The 25,199-nt window shown below is 34.9% G+C and overlaps 2 protein-coding genes across 2 annotated transcripts; one reads left to right on the plus strand and one right to left on the minus strand.

The window, feature by feature from the left end:
* The first annotated feature begins 1,184 nt into the window (after positions 1–1,184).
* LOC129944145 (aladin) lies at positions 1,185–3,425 on the plus strand. The gene is made up of 6 exons (XM_056053344.1): positions 1,185–1,449; positions 1,526–1,848; positions 1,921–2,047; positions 2,138–2,289; positions 2,347–2,720; positions 2,953–3,425. The coding sequence occupies exons 1-6, from the start codon at positions 1,333–1,335 to the stop codon at positions 3,288–3,290; spliced, it is 1,431 nt and encodes a 476-aa protein (XP_055909319.1). The 5' UTR covers positions 1,185–1,332; the 3' UTR covers positions 3,291–3,425.
* On the minus strand, positions 3,302–24,888 carry LOC129944144 (maestro heat-like repeat-containing protein family member 1). Its single transcript, XM_056053343.1, has 13 exons — positions 24,446–24,888; positions 13,402–13,579; positions 13,171–13,339; positions 12,913–13,102; positions 10,188–12,855; positions 9,995–10,133; positions 9,810–9,934; positions 9,544–9,748; positions 8,831–9,486; positions 8,451–8,763; positions 4,118–4,252; positions 3,945–4,047; positions 3,302–3,868 (listed from the first exon to the last, which is right to left on the minus strand). The coding sequence occupies exons 1-13, from the start codon at positions 24,501–24,503 to the stop codon at positions 3,726–3,728; spliced, it is 5,082 nt and encodes a 1,693-aa protein (XP_055909318.1). The 5' UTR covers positions 24,504–24,888; the 3' UTR covers positions 3,302–3,725.
* Between the last annotated feature and the right edge of the window lie 311 nt (positions 24,889–25,199).

A 25,199-nucleotide genomic window follows, 5' to 3' on the forward strand; every position in this document is an offset into this window, starting at 1 on the left:
AGGCAACTCGTTGTGGTTAGATGAACAAAGGATCTTAATCGATTTCTTGTCTTCAACATTTTAAGCTTCATCAGACAAATGCTAAAATGGAAAGAAATCAGTTTTCAAATTTGCTTTCCTTAATATTTATAAAACGATTTTCTAAAACCTCATTTGAAGTTGGAAATCGGGGAACATTTAGTAGAATAACGAATTGGATCTTTCGATTTTTTTTTTAAACTGTTATGGAAGTACATTTTTTGGCCAAAGGCTGGAAATAGAAAAGGTATTGTCCGTTATAATAAGGTACAGAGATTAAGCATGCGAGGGCACCCCTATACAAACGGAAAATTTCAGAAGCCCTTTTCGTGTCAAGAAGAATACTAAAAGTAGATATATTCGGGGTTGAATCTTCTCAAAAAAATTGTTTTCACAGATAAAAATATTTCAATTATAAATACAAATACATAATGGATATTATCTGCTAAAAGAAAGTAAGAATAGTATTAAAAATGGTGTTTTATTTTTCAACAAAAATATTCTGAAAACGTCCAACTCTTCAATTTTTCTATGGCTACTTTCCTGGTTCTATCTGAAGTTTGGCGAAAAAGCATTAACTAAATTTTAGTTCGAGTTGAGTATTACCCTTTAACCTCAAACCATGGTCATTTAAGTCATCGAAATTGGGGGCTCTAAGAAATATGATTTTAACATTGTGCTAATAAAATCATTCATTGCAATTGATAGTCAAATTTTTGCTAAGTCCCCTTTAACAAGTTTGACACTTTTTAAAGAAAAAACACAAACAGCATGTATTGGATATCATCGGGTACAACGCAATCAGCTCTGAACGCTACCCAAACTATATTCAACTGAGCACTGCTACCAAAAACACTCTATATAAAGATATAAATCCTCGGTAGACATCTTGGTTTCAGCCTCGGAAATCAGCCTCATAAACTTTTTCATAGTATGCGTGTAATTTCTCCTCTAATTTATTAAATTTCCCCAAAAACCTCAGTAAGTGTGTCTATGGATGCGTGAAAACACGTCAATTTTTCTCGTTGAATTCGTCCACATTACAAATACAACAATGTAAACAAATGGGTTTTGGAGGGTGATACGTACGAAGGATTTATATCTTTACTAGAGTGTTTTTGACTGCTACAGGAAATTCAAAATGCGCGGTTGTTGTTTGACGTTTCTTCATTATCTGACTATTTTAGTTTTAAATTAAGCAGAATTCGCCAAATCGTTAAAATCATTAAAATCTTTTAAAGAATTTCGTAAATTTTCCTTGATATATTTTAAGTGTGATTAAATCAGTAAATACTCGATTGTTTTCCCTTTGCGATGGTTTCGCTTCAGGACCTCTCAACCTTGGCCTCGCCAGGAAATGTTTCTGTTTGTGAAAGAAGCGGCCGGCTTTGCTCAGTGCCACAAGTCGAAGTCAAAGGAAATTCTTATGTGGTAAGCATTTCAAATTTTAACAAACCACGAAAAATTTATTACTTCATCACGGTGTCTCTAAAATTCTTCCTTCAAGTTGGAATATTATCCAGAAATCAATATCAATTGTGAGATCTTTAGTGCATCTGCTGTAAAACCAGTTGATTCATACCGATCTGTGATGGTGCCAGTGAATGAAAGAGTAATTAAAAGAATCACAAGAACTTTCTTCGAAAGTGGCTTCTTGGAAGCTCTCAATGAAGCCAAAGATCCGGCTACAGCTTCTTCAAGTCCAATTATATCATCAGCTGCCGAATACACTTGCCGGGCGTTAGACTTCTTTCGGAAAATCAAACTTATGATTTTTCCATATCTCAAAGAGCATGGCATTTCAAGCATTGCTAAGTACTCAGAGACGAGGTAGGTAGTAGGTTACATACAAGTCTAATGAGATATTCAAAAATTCTATGTATTTGTGTATAATTTCTATAGAGACTGGATCAGAAGTTGCATTCGATATATTGTTTGGCATCCAAATTGTTTTAAGATCGCTGTTGCCGGATCTGATGATGTTATTCGCATTTATACAGACGAACCAGCTGCAGTTCCTGTTCTTAAAGTAAGTTTCATTATAATTAAACTAAACGTATCATTTTCTGGAAGGATTTCCACTTGATGTCTGATTTGTAATTTCCTTTTCTCATTGAAGAATCCCCTTCAAAAAGGTATCACTTCAATGGCTTGGAGGCCATACAGTGCTGCTGAATTGGCCGTTGGTTGTCAAAAAGGGCTCTGTTTATGGACCATGGACAGTAATATGCATATAACTCGATCTTCATCACAAGCAGTGTTCCTTAATCAGTAAAAAAAAACATCAAAGTCCACATATGAATTTTTCTAATTAATCTCTTCCAACAGTCCGAATCACAGCCCAATAACTTCGGTTCAATGGAATTTAGATGGTACTCTGCTCGCCACATCCAGTATTGGTGATACTGATGTTGTCATCTGGAATGTCGACAAATCGAATAGCACCACACTCAAACGTGTCGGTCCTCCATGTTCTATTCTCAAGTGGTCTCCCGACGGTTCGTGTTTGTTCTCGGCAACAGTGGGAAATGTTTTTCGTGTTTGGTCAGCTGACAAACACTGGGAACCAGAACGTTGGACAATTTCCAGTGGAAATATTCAATCTGCCTGCTGGTCACCGTGTAGTTCATTCTTGCTGTTTGTCACTTCTGAAGAACCAACGCTCTATCGACTGCAATTCTTCGAGGAGCAGTTATTTGCAAGTGAGTAAAAAAAAAATAAATGGTTACATCTATCCGGCTGTTATTTACTATTAGCACGAAACCTAATGCTTCTTTTAGTAAATTAGAGCCAAGAAAAAGAGGCAAGATACAGGTGAGATATTTCACAAGCTCAGAAATATCTTGTATAATGCTGCCGACAGGTCTAACTTTGATTCTATTCCAGACTTATCTTTCAGAGAATCCATGTAATAACGTTGCTAATCCATTTCAGCTTCAAACTTACCCAAGCAAGCTCTACCTATTGCTGATTTGACAAAGTTCACAATTGGCCATCGTGAAGTTGGTGGTCAACCACAGTCGCTGGCTTGGGATCCCAATGGTCATTTTCTGGCTATAACATTCAAGGACAGTCCATGCATTGCGATTTTCTCTACCTGCATCACCAAACACAATCTTAGCATTTCACCGTCCTGCTTCTTAACCGGAATCGGAACCGAATATCCTTCGTTTATTTGTTTCCAAAGCAAGAACCGCAAGAATTCGGATAGTGTTTTGACCATTGGTTGGTCTAGCGGCCGCATTCAATACTTTCCATTTGTTAATATGTAAAATGCATCGCATTTAAATAATTTTCAGTTTATTTCATTTTATTTTATCACTTTGTGTATACATAAATAATTTTTGTATTTCTTTTTTTTATATATATAGGTTTTTGTTCTTAATTTAATAATATGCATAATATATTTAATTTTGTTTATAAATAAAATAATTTCAACAAAAAGATTAATTGATTTTTTTTACAGCTAATACACACACAAAGCTCATTGGCTTGAGCGCGCATATTATAAAGAAGCTCTACTTGGGTTGTTTTTGTTTGTTTTAATTTTTGGTCAACAAAGATTGTGGGTGTATAAATTTGTTTTTAAATTGCTGATTTTAGCATTTTTCAAATTCGAGGTTAATTTTATTAATGAGGGTAAATACTTTACATCACATCTAGTTTTTGTTTTAATAGTTTGCCCTAAGTTCTAACTATCGTAAAAATTAAATTTCTCCATAAAAATATCCTAAGGCTGTTGCTGCTTTAAAACGAACTGTGTGATTTTCATCCTTGAGTAGGATGGCAATTTTATTGCCAACAGATTCAGTTTGTTGATTTTTATCAGTTATGTAATTATGAAGAATTCCTAAAAAGAATTTGTTTTAATAAAATGAATGACATAAACGACGTTAAGTATAGAATTCTTGTGTTATTGAATTTACCAATTATAATTGCTGCATTACCACGAACTTCAGGCCATTGACTACGTAGTTTTGGTATACAAGACTCGATGAAGTCTTGGATAGAATCTGGTAGATCTGTAGCCTATAAAAAGTACAAAAATAGATAAATTCCATCGATGATAAAGATGTTTTTGTTTATATTTTGTACTTACTATGACTTTGACAAAGTCCAAAATAAAAACATTATAATTTAGTTGACCATGATCGAGTAAATGCTTTTGAGCCATCTCGTTGACTTTGGGAGCATTTAAAAGGGCACCAACCTTCCTTAGAGTTACTTTACATGCCTAAAAGAAATTATAAAATTTGACTCATATTATAAATCGGACAGTTACTAAGGTTGCAGTTTAATTTAAATGCTTGCTACGAACTGGTAATGATGACGCCTTCTCAGGTTAAGACGTTAAAATCATCCTTGGTGACTACAAAGCCAAAAAAGGTCGAGAGACAATCACCCTTATTTTGAGATTCGTTTTCGATCGAAAGTTCGTTTTCGAATTCGAGAAGATTTTATTTTGAGATTCGATCGATTCGAAAGTTTGCTGATTCAATCGAAAGTTTAGTGTGGTCACACTAAATCAAATCAAAATGTCAAATCATTTAGAACAGCTGATCTCCAAAATTTCATTTCGGTTCATTTTCTGCAATAATATTTTTCATTCGAATCTTAAAATAAACAAAATTCATTCGAGCGAATAAATCTAGTCACTCGAATCAACGTTTCGTTCGAATCTCAAAATAAGCATGAATACTGAGGCAACATAGTGCCTTCCACAGCTTACAAGAGAACACTAATTACAATGGACTTAAGTAATAGAATCCCATAACTTGATTGTTGCCAATTCCGACTGCGATATCTATTTGGTATAGTGTTCCGAGGGCGGATAACACATTGCATGCGCTCCTCAGGATCCAATCAACACGGTTGCCCTGCACCATCAAAATACAAGCAATAACTACAAGAAAGTGCTAAGATTCGCTTTTTAAGAGCTCAAAGTGGAGAACAGAGTAAGCCCTGAAACCCGCATGCCGAGCGTAGAAAAGAAGTGGACAAGCCTTTAAAATAAAGTCATTAAATAACAAATAAATTGGGTGGCGCAACAGTCCGTTGGGAACAAGGGCCTAGTGACTAACAACTCTCAACCATTCCTGTGTGCGAGTACTGTTGTCAGGAATGGAGGGGACCTACAGTTTAAGACCGAATCCGAACGGCTAATTTAAGAAAGCACTTTTTCATGACAAGAATTACTCTTGGAGAATTTGTCAATTCCTCGCAAGAGGCAGCACCCGCGAAAAAGACTTTAGATGGCACAGGCAGAGATCGAACCCAAGACCTTTGACATGACAGTTCATCGCACTAACAAACATGACACGGGTACTACAAAAATAAATAAAATAAATTAATACTCCCGAATTCATCTTAGGCATCAATTGCAGGGATCGGAGAGAGTAGTGGGATGAATAAAATAAACTAACAATTGAACTTAAGAATTCTGCATACCAAGGAATGTACAGACGAAAGAAGACTGTAATCGTTGTTAAGGGTGATTTCAATGTACACATTTTTTCATGGCTCCAACATTCGGGCCAGACAACATCCGAAGGAGTGTGTGCTGGAACACCTAACTCAGCTGGTCAACGAGCTCACTCGAATATCGGACGTGGTAGGTCGAGCTAAAAACACTCTTGACTTGTTTCTTACCTCTGACCCTGGTAAGTACACTATTAGTGTTCTATCTCCTCTAGGTACATCTGACCATTATGTTATATCAGTCATAACGTGTAAAAACTCTCCAGTTAAAGAAAGAGCTCCTTAGAGAACCGTTTGGCAATACGAGAAAGCCAACTGGGACGGTCTCAATAATTATTTTAGGAACTTTAACTGGTCACTATGCTTCTTCGATACGGTGACGTTGACGCCAGAGCTGATATTATCACAAGTTTGATTCTTTAAGAAGAACTTTGATCCAGAACAGGGTTAAAAGTATTAGAGCTAAGGAAATCGCATGGGTTGATGCGAGTTGTAAAGAGGTTATTAGGGTTGAGAACGTAAGTTTCCGTTGTTTTAAAGCCAATCCAACCGAGAAAACCCGGAATGAGTTCAAGCATGACAGGAAGGCCTGTAACGCCCATATTCGACGGACCAAATTTTTACATGACCAAAAATTACTGCAATGTCCCAAAGGCAGTGAAAATGTTTGGTAAATTGTAAAAAACATGAGGAATTCTTCTTCTTCCTCGGTTCCTACTCTCGTTGTCAATGACACTCTATTTGTTAGCTCCCTCGAGAAAGCTAACCTCGCCGCTAATTCAACACTGCCAGTGAGTGTTATGACTCCACCTGTCATCGATCTATGGGCAAATCTATTTTCGCACTCGAACTGTTGCGAGTGTCCTAAAAGATGTCAACATACATAAATCCGCTGGTCCGGATGGTATCCCCGCTATTGTTCTGAAGAGGTGTTCTTCAACGCTGGCAAAACTATTGCTTAAGCTTTTTCATCTGTCCTACTCCTCAGGTCTCGTTCCGAGATGATGGGAAACCGTATTTGTCCAGCCTATCTTAAAAAAAAAGGCGAATCTTCCTCACCCTCTAATTACCAACGATTGCATTTACGTCCCTTCTTTCCAAGGTCATGGAAACGCTGATTAATTATCAGCTCAAGAAATATCTTGAATATCGAAAGCTTCTTAATGACCGGCAGGACGGCTTTCGAAGCAATAGGTCCACTGGTGATCTCATGGTTCATGCTTTGGAGAAAGTAAGATTATTGCACTTGATATTTCAAAAGCATTGGATAGGGTTTGGCATCAGGCTCTTTTATTGAAAATGCGTGCTTTTCATATTCGTTTTCAGACTCACATCCCTCTTTTTCGGACGTGGAACTGCAACGACAAAATATGAAACGATCATTAAATTCCGACCTAAATAGCATTCTACAATGGGGATTTAAAAACCGCGTGGAATTTAATGCTTCGAAAACACAAAGCTGTCTTGTATCGTTAAAGCGAGACTTCCCCCCCTTGCCATTATCCATGGATGGCATTTGCATCGAGGAGACTGAACATCTCGATATTTTCGGTATGTGTATCACCAACCACCTTTTGTGGAACGATCACATACCCGATGACCGATTTCGCCAAAAATACCGCAAGATGTTTGGGTTTTCTGAGGCGATGTAAGAAGTTTTTCTCCCCCTCTGATATAGCTGTTATTTACAAGACTTAAATACGTCCAAAGCTTGAGTATAACTCCCATATCTGGGCTGGTTCTCCTGCAACTTACTAAAGCCTCTTGGATAGTATTGAAAGTAAAGCATTTAGATTGATTGGTGATAATGCCATAATAGGATCATTTACGTCGCTCATCCTCCTTTACCGTTGTTTTAACAGTTTGGGTCTAGTGAAATAGCCAGTTGCACTCCTTCCCTTAAACAGTTCAAGCGTAATACTCGCACTTCTAGGAATGCTCATCAGTATACCCTCGAGCCCAACTTCGGTCGTACCGTCAAGTACAGAGATTCGTTCTTTAGCCGTACCGCGCGAATGTGTAATTCCTTGCCAAACTCTGTCTTTCCCAGCCATTGCAATATTCAGGAATTCAAATTCAATGTGCACCGACACCTCCTTTCAACCCCGCTTTCCCTTTCCTAGTGCTCACACTGTTTCTTTACATAAAAAGGGTAGTACTATCTCCTTAAGTGTGTGCTTATTATAAAAAAAAAATAGGAAGACAGCCCAGCGAATGACGACTCTGTCATCAAGCATTGAATAGTTCAAAAAAAAATCTGAGACTGCACATAAATGTGGGAAAAATATGTATGATTTCCTTCATCTGCCGGAAACGTTGAGAACCTACCAGCAATTACAGCAGGAGCGAATTTGAGGTGGTCCAATAGTAGCGGCCGATAGTAACAAAAAAGAAGAAACACTTGGGCATCTGCTCATAGCCAACAGAGCCAATCCTATCTTATCAAGACTCTTTTAATCCAAAAATCTCTATACACTATAGTCCTAACAGTACTCTTTTATCTATTCGAGACTAAGGTGCTCAGTCAAAAAACCTTTACCTCTTAATTGCGTTCCAAGGAAAATTCTAATGGAGAATAGTTGGCCCTATATATGGAAAAGGACAATTCTGGAAAACAAAATGCTTGACAATCAATGCATATTCCCACTCATTCAAGATAAAAACCAAACCTTTCGGAGAACACGTCATTGATGGACTGGTTCACATAAACTTTTACAAACTGAGGAATGTTTTAAAATTCATCAAAAACCGAGGGTTCTCAAAAGATTTCTAGCACTGACTTCCTAGCTCTCTCCTCTAACATTTTTCGCTTATGCATTGGGAAACAAAATTGATTTTTTAAGCGATTTTCATAGTAATAACGTAGCCCAAGAGGTGATTAAATAACGGTAAATATTTCACTAAAAACTCCATAGAAAAAGAACGAGTAAAATATGTATAATTATCTTTCTTACCCTTATAACTGTAGGTTCGCTCTCACTCAAATGCAAAATAAGTGGAAATAAGTTAGCAAAAAGTTGTTCTTTCAGGGCTTCAGATGAATAATTTGGTGTCATGCTGCCATCATTGATGCTCATCTTCGATTCACACAAATCGCCAAAAAGTATAATTGCAGCCTCTCGAATTTCAATCGAATTACTACCGAAGAATGGTCGAATCCGTATGGCCAAGGATACATGGAAAGATTCAACTCGATCGCTTGGTAGCATTTGAAGGATTCTCGAAAGACCTCGTTTACTTTCCAGAGGAATATTAATAAGACAATCACTAGAAAAATAAAAACCAAAAAGTTATTAAGAGAATTTTAAAAAATAAATGTTTTTAACAATCTTACCTATTTGTATCATCGATTCCTTTTAGGAGAGCGGTTATTGCTGTTTCGGTATACTTATCAATATCATGTTCAGTCAAATAGCCAACATAACCCAGCCCCTGTATACTCAAACCCCTAACAACTGGGTTTGGGTCACTCAGTGCCGAACTCAAATGCAGCATTATCACCGATGAGATTTCTCCACATGGCTTCAGCGGCACCAATTTCGAATAAAGACCAATCGAGGCTATTCTCTGGCCATCATAAGGACTTGAAACATACTTGCTCAGTGATGTTATGATTTGCTTCATGGAACTCGAATTGATTGAGAATTGATTTGAAACGCCAATTGCCATGGGAGTCAGTAATTCTATGAAATTTTTCAAATCAGTGCTGGTCGATAAATTATTGCTAATAGTCAAAACAGTCGATATTTGTTCCATTTCCATATTTTTCAAAAATGCCTGGAAGGTCTCCAATACTATTTGACATGGATTTAATTTGATTGAATCTTTGTTGGGGATGAATCCGAACTTATTCTTTCCGGTAAGTGGTGCTGGAGGCTTTCCCGTTGTGGGGGAAGCTTTTAACATTAGCATTGGTGGGGCTAGGTTTGTATAAGTTGCCAGAGAAGTTAGGAGCATTGTAAAGATATCGGGAAACTTTTGTTTTAACTCCTAGAAAAAGAAAGAAAGAAGAAATCAAAAACTCCAGCTTTTAAGCTTTCTACTCACCTCATGAATTTCCTTACAAGGAAACATTTCCCGCATTGCACAGAATATTGAAAATGGCGGGACACTCGCAATTTTCTGTCTGTCACTGGATCCCTCGTTAGGCTCGTATAAACAGGATGATGAAAGAATTGTCAAGAAATTGTCCAAGATCAATCCTGTGAGGTCTGGATCGAGGCATATTGTATGCCAATATTCAACGACATTTCTTTTAGAAAAACAACCGTTAATTTGAAAACAATATTTTTTACCACAAACAAGAAACTTACTCCTCAAAAGGAAGTTGCTGGGAAAGCATTTCAGAGCACACTAACTTCGGATGGTGTTTGGTTAATGCAGCAATAGCTTTGATCACGCCGGACTTAGCTCTGGAAATATCACAAGCATTGACAGCCTAAAAGACAAGACATAAAATTACACTTTCAGAAACAAAAATGTATATAATATAAATTACCGTTAAACTTTCTTTTACAAGATCAGGAATCGCGTGGAATAATTCGGAACCTTTTTGCTGTATAAAGAACTTCAGAACTACAGAAGCACCTATTGCAGAACTCTGTTCTGGATCCTTCAAGCAGTTAAGAAGTGTTTTGCTAGAAAATAGTACACCTCAGTTAGTTTGAAGAATTCAAGCCCTTTTAACTTACCAAAATTGTAAATATTGAAAATTTGACATTCTCAAGGCGATAATTTTTGCAATATTACCAGCCAAATGGTAGATCTTCTTGGGATCATCTGTGATTATGTTCTCTTTGACCATTTCAATCTCCTTTACCCAATCCACACTACTATCCGCTATTGTCAAGGTCTCATAGATGCAGGATATCTCAAGAGTCTTTTGCAGAATCTCCACGGACACCTGTCGAACTGTCGCATTCGAATCAATGCATCTGGGCACAATCTTTCCCAGCATCGATCCGGTCTGATTGAATTTCGATGGAGCCTCGCAGCCCAGTCGCATCGATTTTATGTAAACTTCCAATGAATTATTGAGAACGTGACTCGCACAAATCCGCACTTCACTATTCGGTTCCCTTGTCCAGCATTCAAGGATCGATATTATTAGATCGAGGGTTGCTGGCGATGGGTCGTTCTCGATGATGACCTTTACCAGGGAATTCAACTCAGGCAGAGATTCATTCAGGTGCATTGCTAGGAAACTATTTTTGTTATCTTCTTCGGTGGATTCAAATTTAGTCCGCAAAAATCTGGCACAGGAGAAGAAATTCTTGCAAGCGATCTCAAAAATTATCCCACCATCAAATTCACCGCCATTTGTCGAATCGATTCGCACAAAACTGGTGCCAAGTTTAAGAATTGTCGGCAGCAATGGCAGCTCATCGAAGGGCGCTTCGATTTGTATACTAAAGACCGCGTCCATCATGGGCTTACGGAATTTGAGGGGATTGGTGTAGATTTCCTTGTATCGTAGAATCTGGCTGCAAATGCAAAGCAGTGTCCTCAGGGTCGCCTTTACCATGGTGTGATCCTTTGTTTCGCTTATCTGTTGAATGAGGAACGATAAGATGGTGTCGTCAATTTGAGTGCTTCCATCTTCGTCATCTTCCATCATGTGGCCGTAGGCCTTAACTAGCAGAAGATTCGTTTTGTACATATCGATTTCCTTGTGAGTGTCCTTCATGAAATGCAGATTGCTGAAGAAACCTGTCGAATGCTTTCTTGCACCCAAATTGGCCAGTTCGGTAAGTTTTCTAATTACTAGAGCCGAATGGGCTTTGGAAACGTAGCCCAAAGCTCGAGCAGCATTGCATATTTTCTGTTCATAGTCCGCATGTGAGACATGCTTGTCGAGCTTCTCCTGTTTCCCGCATCCAATTATCATGTCAATTTTTGCCAGAACAGTTTGTTGCTCCGTTATGTGACAGAGAGTCAGTCCGATCGCTTTTAATACCATGCCACGTTCCTCGCTCATTGATGGAATAAAGAATTCGTGAACTGGAACTTGAATGGGATAGTTCAGCATCTGATCAGACATTTTGTTAACTAAGCGCTCTGCGAAGTTATTATCGTTGAGCTGCAGGAACTCAACGGTTTCATTTATGAATCGGGTTAGGTAAAGGTAGAAAGTTTTCTCGACTCCTATGTAAAGGAGGAGTTCAGGGATCTTTTTATCCCAAAGACTGGCAAGTTCGGGATTGAGATGGGGATAGTAGAACTTAAGGAATGCCAGGACGTTTGTAATACGCTTGATATTGGTGTAATTTCCCAATAATGCAATACACCTGGCAAACACTGTCTCCGGACTGGGAACGGTGATTTTGGATTTTTTATTTCCAACTGCCTCTTCGTCTGGTTCATCGTTTACTTCGAACTCTATGTTAGGATTCTTGGCAAACAGGCTGGCCATGCATTTGGTGATGTTGGAACAAATATCCGAATAATCCAAGAGCACGAAGTAGTTTAGTAGCTCACGTTTTAGGAGTTCATCCATTGTGCCAACAGTCGAGGATAACATGAAAAGGGAATTCTCACAGGATTGCATGAAGTCCTGATGTTCTTCGCTGGTTCCATACTCGCTATTTATTTTGGTGTACCTGCAGGAATGCCTCACAATATACCAAACGAATTCTTTTTCCTTTATGAAAGACTTCTGAGCTAGGGCCACAATTGCCTTTAGAAGAGTCATCTTCATTTTAATTGCCTTCTCTGTTAGGATCATCTGTTTCAGGACTTCCATGAAGCCAGGAATTTTGCTTTCAACATTCTCCGGAGAAGCGTTTGTCAAGTGTGTTAGAATGAGGAGTGATTTGATTCGCTCCCGTTCACTGTTGTTTCGAAGATGAACCAATAGCATATCCATGATTTTGGCTGCATAGACATTGGACAAGAGGTGAAGACATCGCAGAACCTCATAGTGACCCTTGACTGTTTGGGGTTTTTCATAGTCAGGATACACACAAACCAAGTCAAAAAGACTTGCCACCAAAGAATCCGCAATGGGATCGAGAATATTAGGCTGGATTTGAATGGTTGTCCGCAGCACGGATGAAAGGAATTGTGTCACAGAATTTCTCTCAATGGATCTGCGGTATAGATTTAGAATGCTGGGGATTAAGCGTTGTGATTGGTCTTGGATTTTCTCTTTTGGCAGGAGGGGATACATGCTCGAGAGTGCCTGAAGTATTTCAACGCAAACTTTTGGCTCACGAGATTGAAGCCATTGATTGAAGAGCACGTCATAAGCGACAGAGATTTCCGTTGAACAAAGGACATCTGCTGATTCAGTCTCTGTCTCAGTATCGGTTTTGTCAACAGACGTTTGTTCGAGGAGAGCTTCACTGAAACGGCCAATCGCTAAAAAGAAAGATACATGTTAACTGGTTTCAGAATAGAGTTAATAGTTTGATTTACCAAAAGCATGTGCTTGTTTGACATGATCTTGTTTGATTCCACCCATATTTGGAAGGATTGAGGATAGAATGGGTTTAATAAATGGAAGGGTCCCAGAGACATTTGCTGTAGCAAGAGTACCCATACATTGCATGACCATGAAATGAAGGACAGTTCCTTCTTTTGCATGACCCATTAAAGCTTCCATAACCTGTACACACAAAGAACAAAAATTGTTAAAATGTTCGTTTTTTAATTAAAATGTTTCTCAGAACTCACCATTTTACAGTCTTGTCTTCCAATAGCAACAAGAATCGCCAAGGCGTGTGCTTGTATCGATGGTACATTTTCATTTGATTTAGTAAGTTCATCAATGGCAAATGAGACGATCTTTTGATAGGTTTCTGTTTTAATCGTAACATCTGAACTTACAACAGTTTCAAGAACTCTGTAATTATTTACAAATATTTTATTACATCATTTTTAAATTTTCTAGGGTGTGATAATTACCTTAGTAGAATTGCTATAGATTGGTCACTTAATTTTGGATGTTTTGATCTGTAGTCAGCTAAGATCTCAGTACAAGCATCTGGTTTTTTTTCATGAACTTTAACCAGAGAATTTTGAACAGCTAGACGAACAGCTTCATCTTTGTCGGATAAGCAATCAAAGAGATTTGTTAGAATGCCTGGAAGAAAAAGTGAAACATTATTATTTATTCAAGGGATTTAAGTATTTAGTTTCTTATACTGCTATCTCAATCGTAACATTATACAAGGTGCATCAAAACACTGTAGAGAAAAGAAATTAAAGCATTAAGAGCATTTTGAAAGCACAGATGCCTCTCTTAAACCCACAGACATATTGAGTTGGCTGATAAGCAAAGGTTTAGTAGCTTGAAAAGCTATTCAGACAAAACATCCCATTAGCCAAGGTCAAAAGTTTCTTTTTAATTTAAAAACAAAAAAATCATAACTCTTATTTTGTTACAGCGTAAAATCCGAAATCCACCCTCTCGGTACATGATTTGGATTTGATTGTCATCCACCTTCTCCAGATTTGACTGCACCAATCTTTTTTTGGTAATAAGTAAGGCTTGCAACCCAATTACTCAATTTACCGTTTCTATTGTACAGTGTTTCAGTATGGTGGTGCTTTAGACAGATGTTTTAAAAGCGACGAACTTAACAAAGTCCAAATTTAAGCTTGCCTATATACTCCTGTAATCCTTCGTGAACTTTAAGATATACTTAGCAAACAAATAGCTGCAAGCTCTGTTTTTCGCCTTAGAGCTTCATCACAGTTCACAAATAATAGCATTTACTACTCCGTTGTTCTTAATTATTTAGAATCAATTCCAAAAATTGAGGCCTACCACTCAGAAGGGTATTCTATGCGGAAAATTGCCAGTAAAATAGGACGAAGTGATAAAGCAGTTCGAAATTTTTTATCAAACCCTGCTACCTACGGAAAAAATAATAAAGGAAGGACAAAAACAGCCTTAACACCAAACGAGAATCAAAAAATAATAAGAATTGCCTCAAATTCAGCACACTCCACAATGAAAATCAGACAATTAGCGGGAGTAAGTGCCAGCAAATCAACGGTTCGTCGAGCAATTTTAAGTGCTCCACACTTGAAATTCAAAAAGCTAACAAAAAAACCACCACTAAACGCTGCAAGAAAGGAACTAGGTTAGAATTCGCGCGTCTTCACATGACATGGGATACACAGATTGGGAACGTTTTAAATTGAGGAAATGTGGTGTTTTCTGATGAGAAAAAGTTCAACCTAGATGGTCCTGATGGGTATAATTTTTATTTCCATGACATCCGCAAAGAGGAATGCTTTTTGAATCGAAATCATTCCAAGAAAGGAGGAGTAATGGTATGGGGGCCATTTCATACTACGCCGCCTTTGAGTTGGTTTTTGTCTCTCATAAAATGACAGGACTTTCTTATAAACCTATTTTGGAAACAGCTTTTCCAGCCATAAGAGAGCTTTTTGGACCAATCCAGTGGATCTTACAACAAGACAGTGCTCCGATCCACAACGCGCACGTAGTAAAAGCATTTCTCGCTAGTGAAAATGTGGAATTGTTGCCGTGGCCACCATACTCCATACTTGGGGATGGCTGACCCGTCAAATTTATGAAGGAGGCAAACAGTATGAAAGCTGTGAGGAGCTTATTGCCGCGATAAAAGATGCCTGGTCTAAGATTTTCATTATTAAATTATTTAAAATAGGTATATGAATCTCTTAAAAGCAGAATTTTTGATGTCATTTCAAGTCGTGAAGGTTGTACAAAGTACTGAAACTATAAAAAATAATATAATAATAATAAAAACGATCAACTTCTTTTTTTTTCAAACTTTTAACAGGTGCGTCTAATCAAGTGAACCGATTTATTTGAACTTGTGGGAAGAAAGAGATCAAAATAACCGTTAGGTGTCTCTCACTATTCTTGAATTTAGGTTTTTTTCCAAGAGAATTTAATAACCTTTAAAATAAATGCATTGTTTGGTAGTTCATGAGAAGAACAAACAGAAAAACTACAATTTATTGAGGAACAAAATATTGCGGCTAACCATGTGAACCGTACTGTAGCTGCAAGCTCTGTTTTTCGCCTTAGAGCTTCATCACAGTTCACTAATAATAGCATTTACTACTCCGTTGTTCTTAATTATTTAGAATCAATTCTAAAGCACACAGACTACACCACTACCAGCTCAGAAGAATTTTTTTAAAAAGATCTAAACGATCTTATCGTTCATCGTTTTTAACACTAGTTTTAAAGATACACGTCCAACAATGCCGATGAAAGTATTTTAGCAAGAACCGAATTAATAAAGCTACACCTTAGTAGATAAGCACTTTAAAGTTATTGTCACACGGCCAGCGGCCAATTTCGGACTTACCCCAACCCATTTTTACTAAAGACAACGAAGCAAACTAATTCTACGAGAATGCAACGTCAAATTATTCAAACTAGTTATTAAAATAACTGAACACACTTATAAGTAATAAACCAATAATTTTAATACTTTATTTTTATGACTCACGAATGTTATCAGCATAATTTATTGGGTTTATAAGATTTTATTTCTTGTGATTTGTCTCAAAGATAAGAACATACAAATAATGGTCCATGATATTTTATGTTGTCTTTAACGTAGGAAATAATTATTTAGGTCTTCTGCCACTTTTATTTTCTCAAAAAATGAGACAAACGTATTTTAAAAAGAAAACAATTTGAGGTATAAGTTCATATTTTTTTCTTTTATTATAAAATTAAATTCTAATTCCTTTCTATTGAGCTCAGAACTCAAAATTATTGACCTTTGGCAATGGTTTCTAATTAAGAAAACTGATAAGAATGCAACTCTTATAAGACAATTCATAGAATGATTCACAATTGTTTACATCACCTTCATACATGTATTCGTTTGAATGAACAATTTGTATTCAATTTTAAATTCTTATCAATTAATAGAAATAGCATTGATATCTTAAGAATGGCTGAGTCATTTTTGTTTCAGTTTTTCGTTCGTTTTTTTTTTTTTTTTCAAAGCACTGACAACAGTAAAAATAAATGGATACTGCCCGGAATACCTAGCGCCGGGTAACTTAGGTCATAATGGCGGTTATGATGAGAGGATATAAATGAGTTAAGCCAGGTTTTTTATTAACTGCATCGAGTGGCGCTAATTGAAAGAATTAAATCGATTCAATATCATTTGCGATAAAACATCTCGAGTCATTTAAACTGCAAAAAATACACAAGATAAAACTTAGTTAAAGCTTTGATCGAAAGATGTTTAGAATAAAGGTTTTTAGTCAATCGAAAATCTGTCCACTACTAATGGAAATGGAAAACAATACCTATCAGACAAATAGACACAACTGTTAAGGTTGTAGGGGTCTACAACTTGAGAAATCGAATCATAAAATTTATATTCTAATATTTTTGACAAAAAAAGTGAGGAACTTTGTTTATATTTCTGAGATACGGAAATATCTGAGATTTAAGGCTAAAGCTATTTAAAGATCTTCCAATATTGGCATATTTTTCGCAAAACATTTTAATCAATTTTATATCAACAATGGGCAGGTTCAGGCGACATAAGGGACTTGAAATTAAGGAAGTTTCTAGCCTCTGATTGGCCAGCTGCCAAAAAATTACCTTCCAATTAAGATAACTTAAATGGAAAGTTGATTGGAAAGTTAGTCAAGAAAAATCTCCCTAACTATTAAGTCAAGTATAATTCTATCAAAATGACAGTTGATAATGCTTTTTCATTCAACTGAAAGCTGAACTTTATTCTATGATTTATTTTCTTTCTGCACAACTCCATTTAATGTTTTTAATAAATGGTTTCCTTGTCCAATTCGGAAAAGAAATAAGCAATATTCTTTACAATACAAAATACAAATCGTGATGGACTTGTAGCTTGCCTAAGGAGTGTTTTTAAGACAATAATGTTTTTGGTAGTTTTTGTTCTATGAACATTAAGTAGTGGTTTGCGAAGTAAAGCTCTGAATTTGAAATTCATGACACTTGAAAAAATAACTAGTTGCCATGGTCAAAATTTACGTTCAAAGAATGAAGTTGACTGCAAATGAAGTCCCTTATGTTGCCTGAACCTGCCCAATGTAAACAATCAATTTTATCTGTCAAAAATGACAAAAGAATGGGCAGTAAAATCGTCTGCAAATTTTCTATACAAAAATTGGCCGATTTCTTACAATCGTCTAAACACCCAATCTTTTGTATTTTCAAATAATTGGACGATTGTCCACTAATGAGATATTGGATGATGTTCTTTAAAAACAACATTATTCAAATTTAATTGGCAGAAACAAAAGTTTACAGGATTTTGAAAGAATTTGAAAAATACGAAAATCGAAAAAACAAGATGTCATCGTTTTGGCAAAATAATGAAAAAGAAGTTATACAAAAAGGTTGAAAAGGATGTTACGATTGACAAAATTTTAAAAGATAGTATCATAGACTAACTAATAATAAAGACGGGACACTTCATAGAAAGAAAAATAAACCAATTTTAGATTGCCTCCACCGAGATTGCCTCCACAGCATACATGTTTTGTTCGAAGAGCGATAATTTGTTTGTTGTTATGATTAAAAGTTGCAAGTTGCAATGAATGATCGAACCACACACAGGTCAAAATAAAAAGAACACAGCGCAGACGCAGATACGTACATATTCACTTTCACAGTTCGATCCGTCAACTTCACAACAACAAAAACACGCAACGAGCTCTGTTTTCTGCATCTATTTCATTGTGCTATCACAGCGCAGACGCAGATACAGACATATTCACAGAGTGATGTACTCCTAGGTATCAACAAAAAAAAAACACGCAGTTTTTTTTTCAGTTTTAATTTTTGTTGTGTCTTTTTTTCAAGATTGCGATATGCCTTTTTATTTGTTTTATTATTCATTAGAAATTTGTTTTCAATTAATACAAAATAATTTTGTATTATTTTTATTTATATAAGTGGTAAGAAATTACAAACATATCTGATTAACAATCTTAATTATTGTCAAGACATTGGGCTACGGGTCAGAAGTTAAAATGCGATCAAGGTTCGAATAATAGAAGGTGCTTCAATTTTCTAGATATAAGACTAGAAAAGCCGATCTTTTATCACAACTGTCAAGGAATTTTCGCGTTGTATGACCCTTGTCATCTCATTAAAAGTGTACGCAATACATTATTAAAAAAAGAGGCTGGGATGCGACCCACACTGATAACTTCCCATCCCGTCTGTCGATTTGTCTTGCTTAAAAGTTTGTCTATATGTACTCGTATCAATTTTTACCAAATTTGCGTACTATTTTCTGTAGATTTTATTTTTTGTGGAAAAACGGACTGTTGGATTTTTATATAAAAATTACTGAATATTGAAAACAATATTTTTTGTGAAATAAAATAAGTTTAAAGCCAATATTTTTAATTTTTGAAAAACTATTTGAGTCGAAAGTAAATTTTTACCAAGTTTTAGTATTTTTTTTAGAGTTTTATTTTTTGTAAAAAAACTGACAATTGGATTTTTTTCAAAATTTTACTGAATGTTGATAACAATATTTTTTATAAGATAAAATTAGTTTGAAGCCAATATTTCAAATTTTTGAAAAGAAATTTGAGTCGAAAATCAATTTTAACCAACTTTTATACATTTTTTTAGGTTTTTATTTTTTGTAAAAAAACTGTCAATTCGATTTTTCTCAAAATGGTTCCTAATGTTTAAAACAATATTCCTTATAAGAAAAAATTAATTACAAGCTATTACCTCAAAGTTTTTTAAAGATATTTGAGTCGAAAATAATTTTTTACCAACTTTTGTTAATTTTTTTTTAGGTTTTATTTTTTTGTAAGAAAAACTGTAAGTTCGATTTTTCTCAACATTTTTCAAAATGTTGAAAACAATATTTCTTATAAGATAAAATAATATTGAAGCCCAAATTTCAAGTTTTTTAAAAGATATTTGAATCGATATTCAATTTTTACGAACTTTAAATAATGTTTTTTTTTTTAATTTTTATTTTTTATAAAAAAAACTGTCTCAAAATTTTATCAGATGTCAAAAACATTATTCTTCGTTGCACAAAATTGTTTTAGAGATGGAATCATATTTCAGTCGTAAAATTTTAGAGGTGACAAATTTTTTTTTCAATTTTATTGAATAATAAAAAAAACCGAGGAATTTTTGTCAGAAGATGTATTTTCCCAATCAAATCCTGATAGTAGTTATCAAAATGATAGAGAAAATCCAAATTTGCCTGGAGAAGTCATAGAAGAAGGTGAAGATGAAGACGTTGACCTTCCAGAATTTAATATTATAGAGGAGGATATTTTGATAGAGGACCTTTCTCTAAGGTATTTCATCGGCGCCGCAATTCTTGTAAATAATGCCCAACTGATATGAAAAGATGTGGGGAATCTATTAAAATGAAAAAGTCTTCTGAAACATTTTTGTTCCACAAAAATTTCTCAAAAACATCAGATTTCGGCAGCATAACTGCTCCAACTGATCTTTTCTTTGAAATCTCTAAGGTTCATGTACAAGTTTTTTAAAAAGTCATCAGCAGCACTCCACATATAAAAAAAATTAAATCCACAATTACAAAAATGTGTATTCTAGAAACTAATAGGATTCCAAAACGTTTGCAGTTCTCACCACATTGTAATTCTAGATTATATAATTCTTTGTATGCTTAAAAAGTTTAGTGTTTCGGAGAGTGCAAAGCCTACAACGTCTAAAAAGGAGCTGAAGCAACACCGGAAGCTAAAAATATTACAAGCATAAGAAGGCTGAAGGGATTTTCTTCAAATTTGGTATATAGTGTTGTTTGTCTAATATGCCCAGGCGTTTTTTTTATTTTTTTTAGGACCAAAAATAACGGTACCAGCCATACAATTTTGTTTCGCTAAAAACGAAAATGACATTTTTCTCAAAAACGGGTCCGAGGATTTTGTTAAAAAAAATTCAAATGAATTCAATAAAGAAATGCTACTTTTTAATTACGTTTTTATTTTCATGAACTTAAAACTTTGGGTACCTACACTCTACAGTACAACCCTGTTTTTTGATATTTTTTTCAAAATGACTTGGTCAATGTTTTTAAAACTAGGTCTAAGTTACTTTTTTATTATTTTGCAGACAATTTGAAAAAAATATGTTTCTTAATCCAAAAACAACGGTACCTCCCATACAAATGTTGAAAACCGTTAAAATAAAAAACTTACTTTTCTCAAAAATGCCTCCAAGAATTTTTATAAAAAGAAGTATTTTTATTTTTAAAGTTCTTGTTAATACTTTTATAAAAAAAAATATTCATAACGATTACTACGAGACCTGTCATATAAACCTATTTTTTGGTTTTCAAATTTCTCGTCAACGGCTTAACTGATTTCAACCAAAAATCTTATGCGAGTTCTCCTTTACCATTTAAACAATTTTGCATATAAAAATTTTCAAAATTTTTTTGGATTTTTAAACAATATTGAATTTTTTTTTGTGAAAATTCAATTTCTTGGAAAGGGGCCAATGAATATTTTTTGTATTGTATGTAAAATTGTATTTTATTAAACACTAAAAGTCTTCAACAATTTTTGAAATTATTTTTTCTTAAATTCATATTTATCAAACACATCAGATGGCTTACTTTATTTTTAGCTCTAAGGTTTTAGCCATTAAAATAACTTAATCAATTTATCTAATTTTATTTCTTATTTTTTTTTAATAATGTCACAATATTTTTGAACAAATTAATATGTACTTGTACATCATCAAATTCTAGCTGCGTTAAAGTTGTAAGTTACGAGAGCAAGTTTGTGCGGTCCAGTCGTGCCCATTTTTTATTATGTTGAAGAGAACCTTTACAGCTAACGAATGGAATTTAAAAAAAAGACACAACAAAAATTAAAACTGAAAAAAAAACTGCGTGTTTTTTTTTTGTTGATACCTAGGAGTACATCACTCTGTGAATATGTCTGTATCTGCGTCTGCGCTGTGATAGCACAATGAAATAGATGCAGAAAACAGAGCTCGTTGCGTGTTTTTGTTGTTGTGAAGTTGACGGATCGAACTGTGAAAGTGAATATGTACGTATCTGCGTCTTTCTATGAAGTGTCCCGTCTTTATTATTAGTTAGTCTATGATAGTATCTATTGCTTGCTTCATTTGCTTTAATATTTTATATTTTTTTATATGTTTTTGCACGACCTGTTTCCACTTCCAAATTAATATTCATATTCAATGTCATCTGTCAAGAAATTGTCTTCCAATGAGCCTTTCAACCGTGTTACCGGTTGGAAAGATACAAAACTGTCGGCAATTATCTGCCGATTTTTAACAAATATTGTCTTATATTTGTATAAATTCAACTATCCGTATAATAAAAACGGACATTTTCCACTTAATAGAAAATTAGAAATTACCACCTACAGTAAGTGCCTTTAACATTCGTTTTGTGCTTCGGGTCGTTATCCTTGTAAAATTCATTTGGTTTGCGCCACACCGTAACTCTTCCATCCGATCCAATGAGTTTATACTTACTCTCGTCAGCAAATATTACATCATCCCGAAAAGTTCCATCCTTATTTTTGTGTTCCCTCGGAAATTTGATCCGAATTTGCCTGTTGCACATATTGATAAATGGCTTTTTTCGGGCAACTCGACGATTGTAATTATTTGTCTTTATGGTTCTTATGGTTCGGCGTACCGTTGATGCAGATACTTTCGCATTCCATTAACACTTCTTCCACAATTAAAAATTAAATATCTTTTTATAGGAAAAAAATTGCCAATTTTTTATCAAGTGAAAACTGTCCGTTTATCGGCTTAAAGAATTTCCAGGAGATCGAGACATTTGCCGCTCGTCGACTGGCTGCATTTTGTTTGTTGTCGTCAACCTATTGCCAAGTCGTTTCATTAAGTATGGGTAGTTTATACAATTTATACTTTGGACAATCTGTATCCCATAAACATCCTCTGTTCTCGATCTCCGAGACAATTTCAAAGCTTATTATTATTTTCCATTTTTATAATTTTTCAATTTCTTCGAAATCCTGTAAACGTTTGTTGTTGTTTCCTGCTAAAAAAACTTTCTGACAATAAAAGATTTGATGATGTTTTTTGCAAAATATGACATCCAGTTAGTGGACAATTGTCAAATTATTTGAAAATACAAAAATTGGGTGGTTAGACGAGCTTAAACGTTTGCAAGAAGTTGTACAGTTTTTTTTTATAGAAATAGATTGATCAGGTTCAGACAATATAAGCGACTTTATTTGCAATCAACTGCATTCTTTGAACTTAAATTTTGACCAAGGCAACTAGGTAGTTTTCAAGTGTCATAAATTTCAAAGATGGAACTTTACTTCACTAACTTCTATCGTCACGAAAACAACATTATTGTCTACAAAACACTCCAGCCAAGCTTCAAGGCCATCACGATTCGTATTTTGTACTGTTAAGGAAATAACTTCCAATTTGACAAGAAACACTATAACACAAAACATTAAATGGAATTGTGCGCAAAAAAAAATGAATCATAGATTCATAAAGTTCAGCTGTTAATTGAATGAAAAAACATGACTTGACATGATAGTTAGGGAGATTTTTCTTGAATAACTATCCAATAAAGTTGCTTTAATTGTAAGCAATTTTTGGCAGCTGACAAATCAGATGCTAGACACTTGCCCTGCTTTCAAGTCTCTTCTGTCGTCTGAACCTGCCCATTGTCAAAAGATGAAAGCTCCAAAAGTGACGTTTGCCTAGATAGCGGCATTATCACAATGAAACCTCTTATTGGAGAACTCCATATTTTGGAATATCTGTGTGATTTTAATACCGTTAACAGAGGCAACAAGGATTAAAGTTATAGGGATTCGAAAGAAAGGACTTGGCTGGAAATGGACGTCAAACTATAATTAAGATTAAACAAATGAAGAAAAAGAATCGGAAATACAAAAATGAATGAAGGGTTGGTTTGTATTTCTGTTGATGGGAAGCAGCGGCATGCTGAGGTAGTCCTGCTAAGCTTGCTAAAATAGTGGAAGATCTTGTTCCTATACAAGACCTCATGCAAAGCTCACTTCATGCCGGCTTCGTTCCCTATCTGATAATGATTCTATAGCTAATCCGGTAGATGCTCGTATCGGCGGTAAGCCAATAAGTGTCGTACGATTCCCATTTTTTTTATTTTAGATTTTAAATTTACCAATGAACATACCAGCTACTCAACTGTCGGTTGCACTTAAACGGCAGCAGTCGAATGAAGTTTTTTTTTTTTTTAAGTATTGAGGTTCATCGCTTTTGGTTCTGATAATAGGTTGGTAAGCATTTAATTTAACCTTGCACCCGAAATTCGTTATTTTTTTTTGACTGAGATAATGTCAAATTGTATGTAGGCAGATGAGTAAACCTTATCTCTGCTTGCTTAACCGAAAAAACAAGAAATGATAAAGTCGGCGACATACATTTTTGTTGTTGCATGTAGAATTGTAGACACTAGATATGTAAATGAAGTTTGATGACGTTGTCACACAAGTCATCATGGTAAATCTAGCTTAGTTCTTAGTTCATAGCTAAACTAAACTAACTAAACTAAAGATACAAAAAAAAAAAAAAAACATACAAGAAAATAATCAACAAGTCGGTTATTTTTGCTCTACACGCATCCGCGAAAACTTAAAAGAAAACAATAACACTATTTGAAGCTTCGATAAAAAAAAAAAAACGAAGAAAACCACACAAAGCAAAATATTGAATGCAGATCGCTTGGCAATCAGGTCAGCTTTTAACCAGCTAACCATAACAATGATAACCACCCCTTAATAATTAAATTACGTATGGTACACGTAGCAATGTAGTAGCAATTGTGCAAGTCTCAAATGTATACCAATGTCCTTCACAGAGGTGGAAGATATTTCAAACAAAAAAAAAATCACATATTCTATCTATTTACAATTGTTCTATAAATGTTTTGAAGTCATAGTTATGAAGGTAATGAGGATAACTTGCCTTCCAAAATTGAAGCCTTTTCGGCAGTTGAAGTAGTTGAACTTGTCGATTCCATCATGATTTTAAGGATATAACAATTGTCACTGTTTTGTTTTTATTATTAATTCAGTTTGTTGTTTAAAAAAAAAGGAAATTCACAGAAGCTTCAAACTTATTTCTCCTCCCATTTATTTTTTACTTCAGAAACACAATTTTTCTCCGTAAAACTTAATTTGCGTTTCAGAAGAGACGTTTTTAATTGAGAGTTTTATTAATTTTTGTTTTATTAAACAACACCTCTCGGATTGAACGTTAATTTCACAAGAAGAATTAACAAATTCTTTTGTTACATTTTTTTTTCTGATTAGAAATTTTGATTTTTCTTATTCTTTTTTTCTTCACGGTTGTGATGAAAAGATAATTACAAAATTTTAAGTACGTCGCACAAAGACGGCACCACGAAGTAGACAAAAAACAAATACAAAAATTGTTGTGTCAAATAATGTTGACAGCTGACAGAATCCATACATGACTTGTCAAATTTCGAAACTGATGGTGTCGCCGTCTAGTAGTAAGAATTTGAAAGAAAATAATTTAAAGGATTGCACACACTTTTTGTTATGAGAAGTTTTTCAGAGTTGATATTTTGTGGTGAGTTAACAAATACATATTAATGGTGTATATGTTTCTGAACTTCAAAGTCTGCAGACAAAGAGTATGTGAAATAATGAAACCACACTGGTTGGATAGAGATAGAAGATTAGAAACGTAGGCG

This window comes from Eupeodes corollae, chromosome 2 (assembly GCF_945859685.1).
Source record: "Eupeodes corollae chromosome 2, idEupCoro1.1, whole genome shotgun sequence".
NCBI lineage: Eukaryota > Metazoa > Arthropoda > Insecta > Diptera > Syrphidae > Eupeodes > Eupeodes corollae.

Bases quoted from the DNA above. Each gene is read 5' to 3' on its own strand.
- LOC129944145 (XM_056053344.1), top strand. From the start codon at position 1,333: ATGGTTTCGCTTCAGGACCTCTCAACCTTGGCCTCGCCAGGAAATGTT. The intron at 1,450-1,525 runs GTAAGCATTTCA...TCTTCCTTCAAG, and splicing joins TCAAAGGAAATTCTTATGTG to TTGGAATATTATCCAGAAAT. The intron at 1,849-1,920 runs GTAGGTAGTAGG...TAATTTCTATAG, and splicing joins GCTAAGTACTCAGAGACGAG to AGACTGGATCAGAAGTTGCA.
- LOC129944144 (XM_056053343.1), bottom strand. From the start codon at position 24,503: ATGATGGAATCGACAAGTTCAACTACTTCAACTGCCGAAAAGGCTTCA. The intron at 12,856-12,912 runs GTAAATCAAACT...CTTTCTTTTTAG, and splicing joins CAAACAAGCACATGCTTTTG to CGATTGGCCGTTTCAGTGAA. The intron at 9,749-9,809 runs GTAAGTTTCTTG...TTTTTCTAAAAG, and splicing joins CAGCAACTTCCTTTTGAGGA to AAATGTCGTTGAATATTGGC.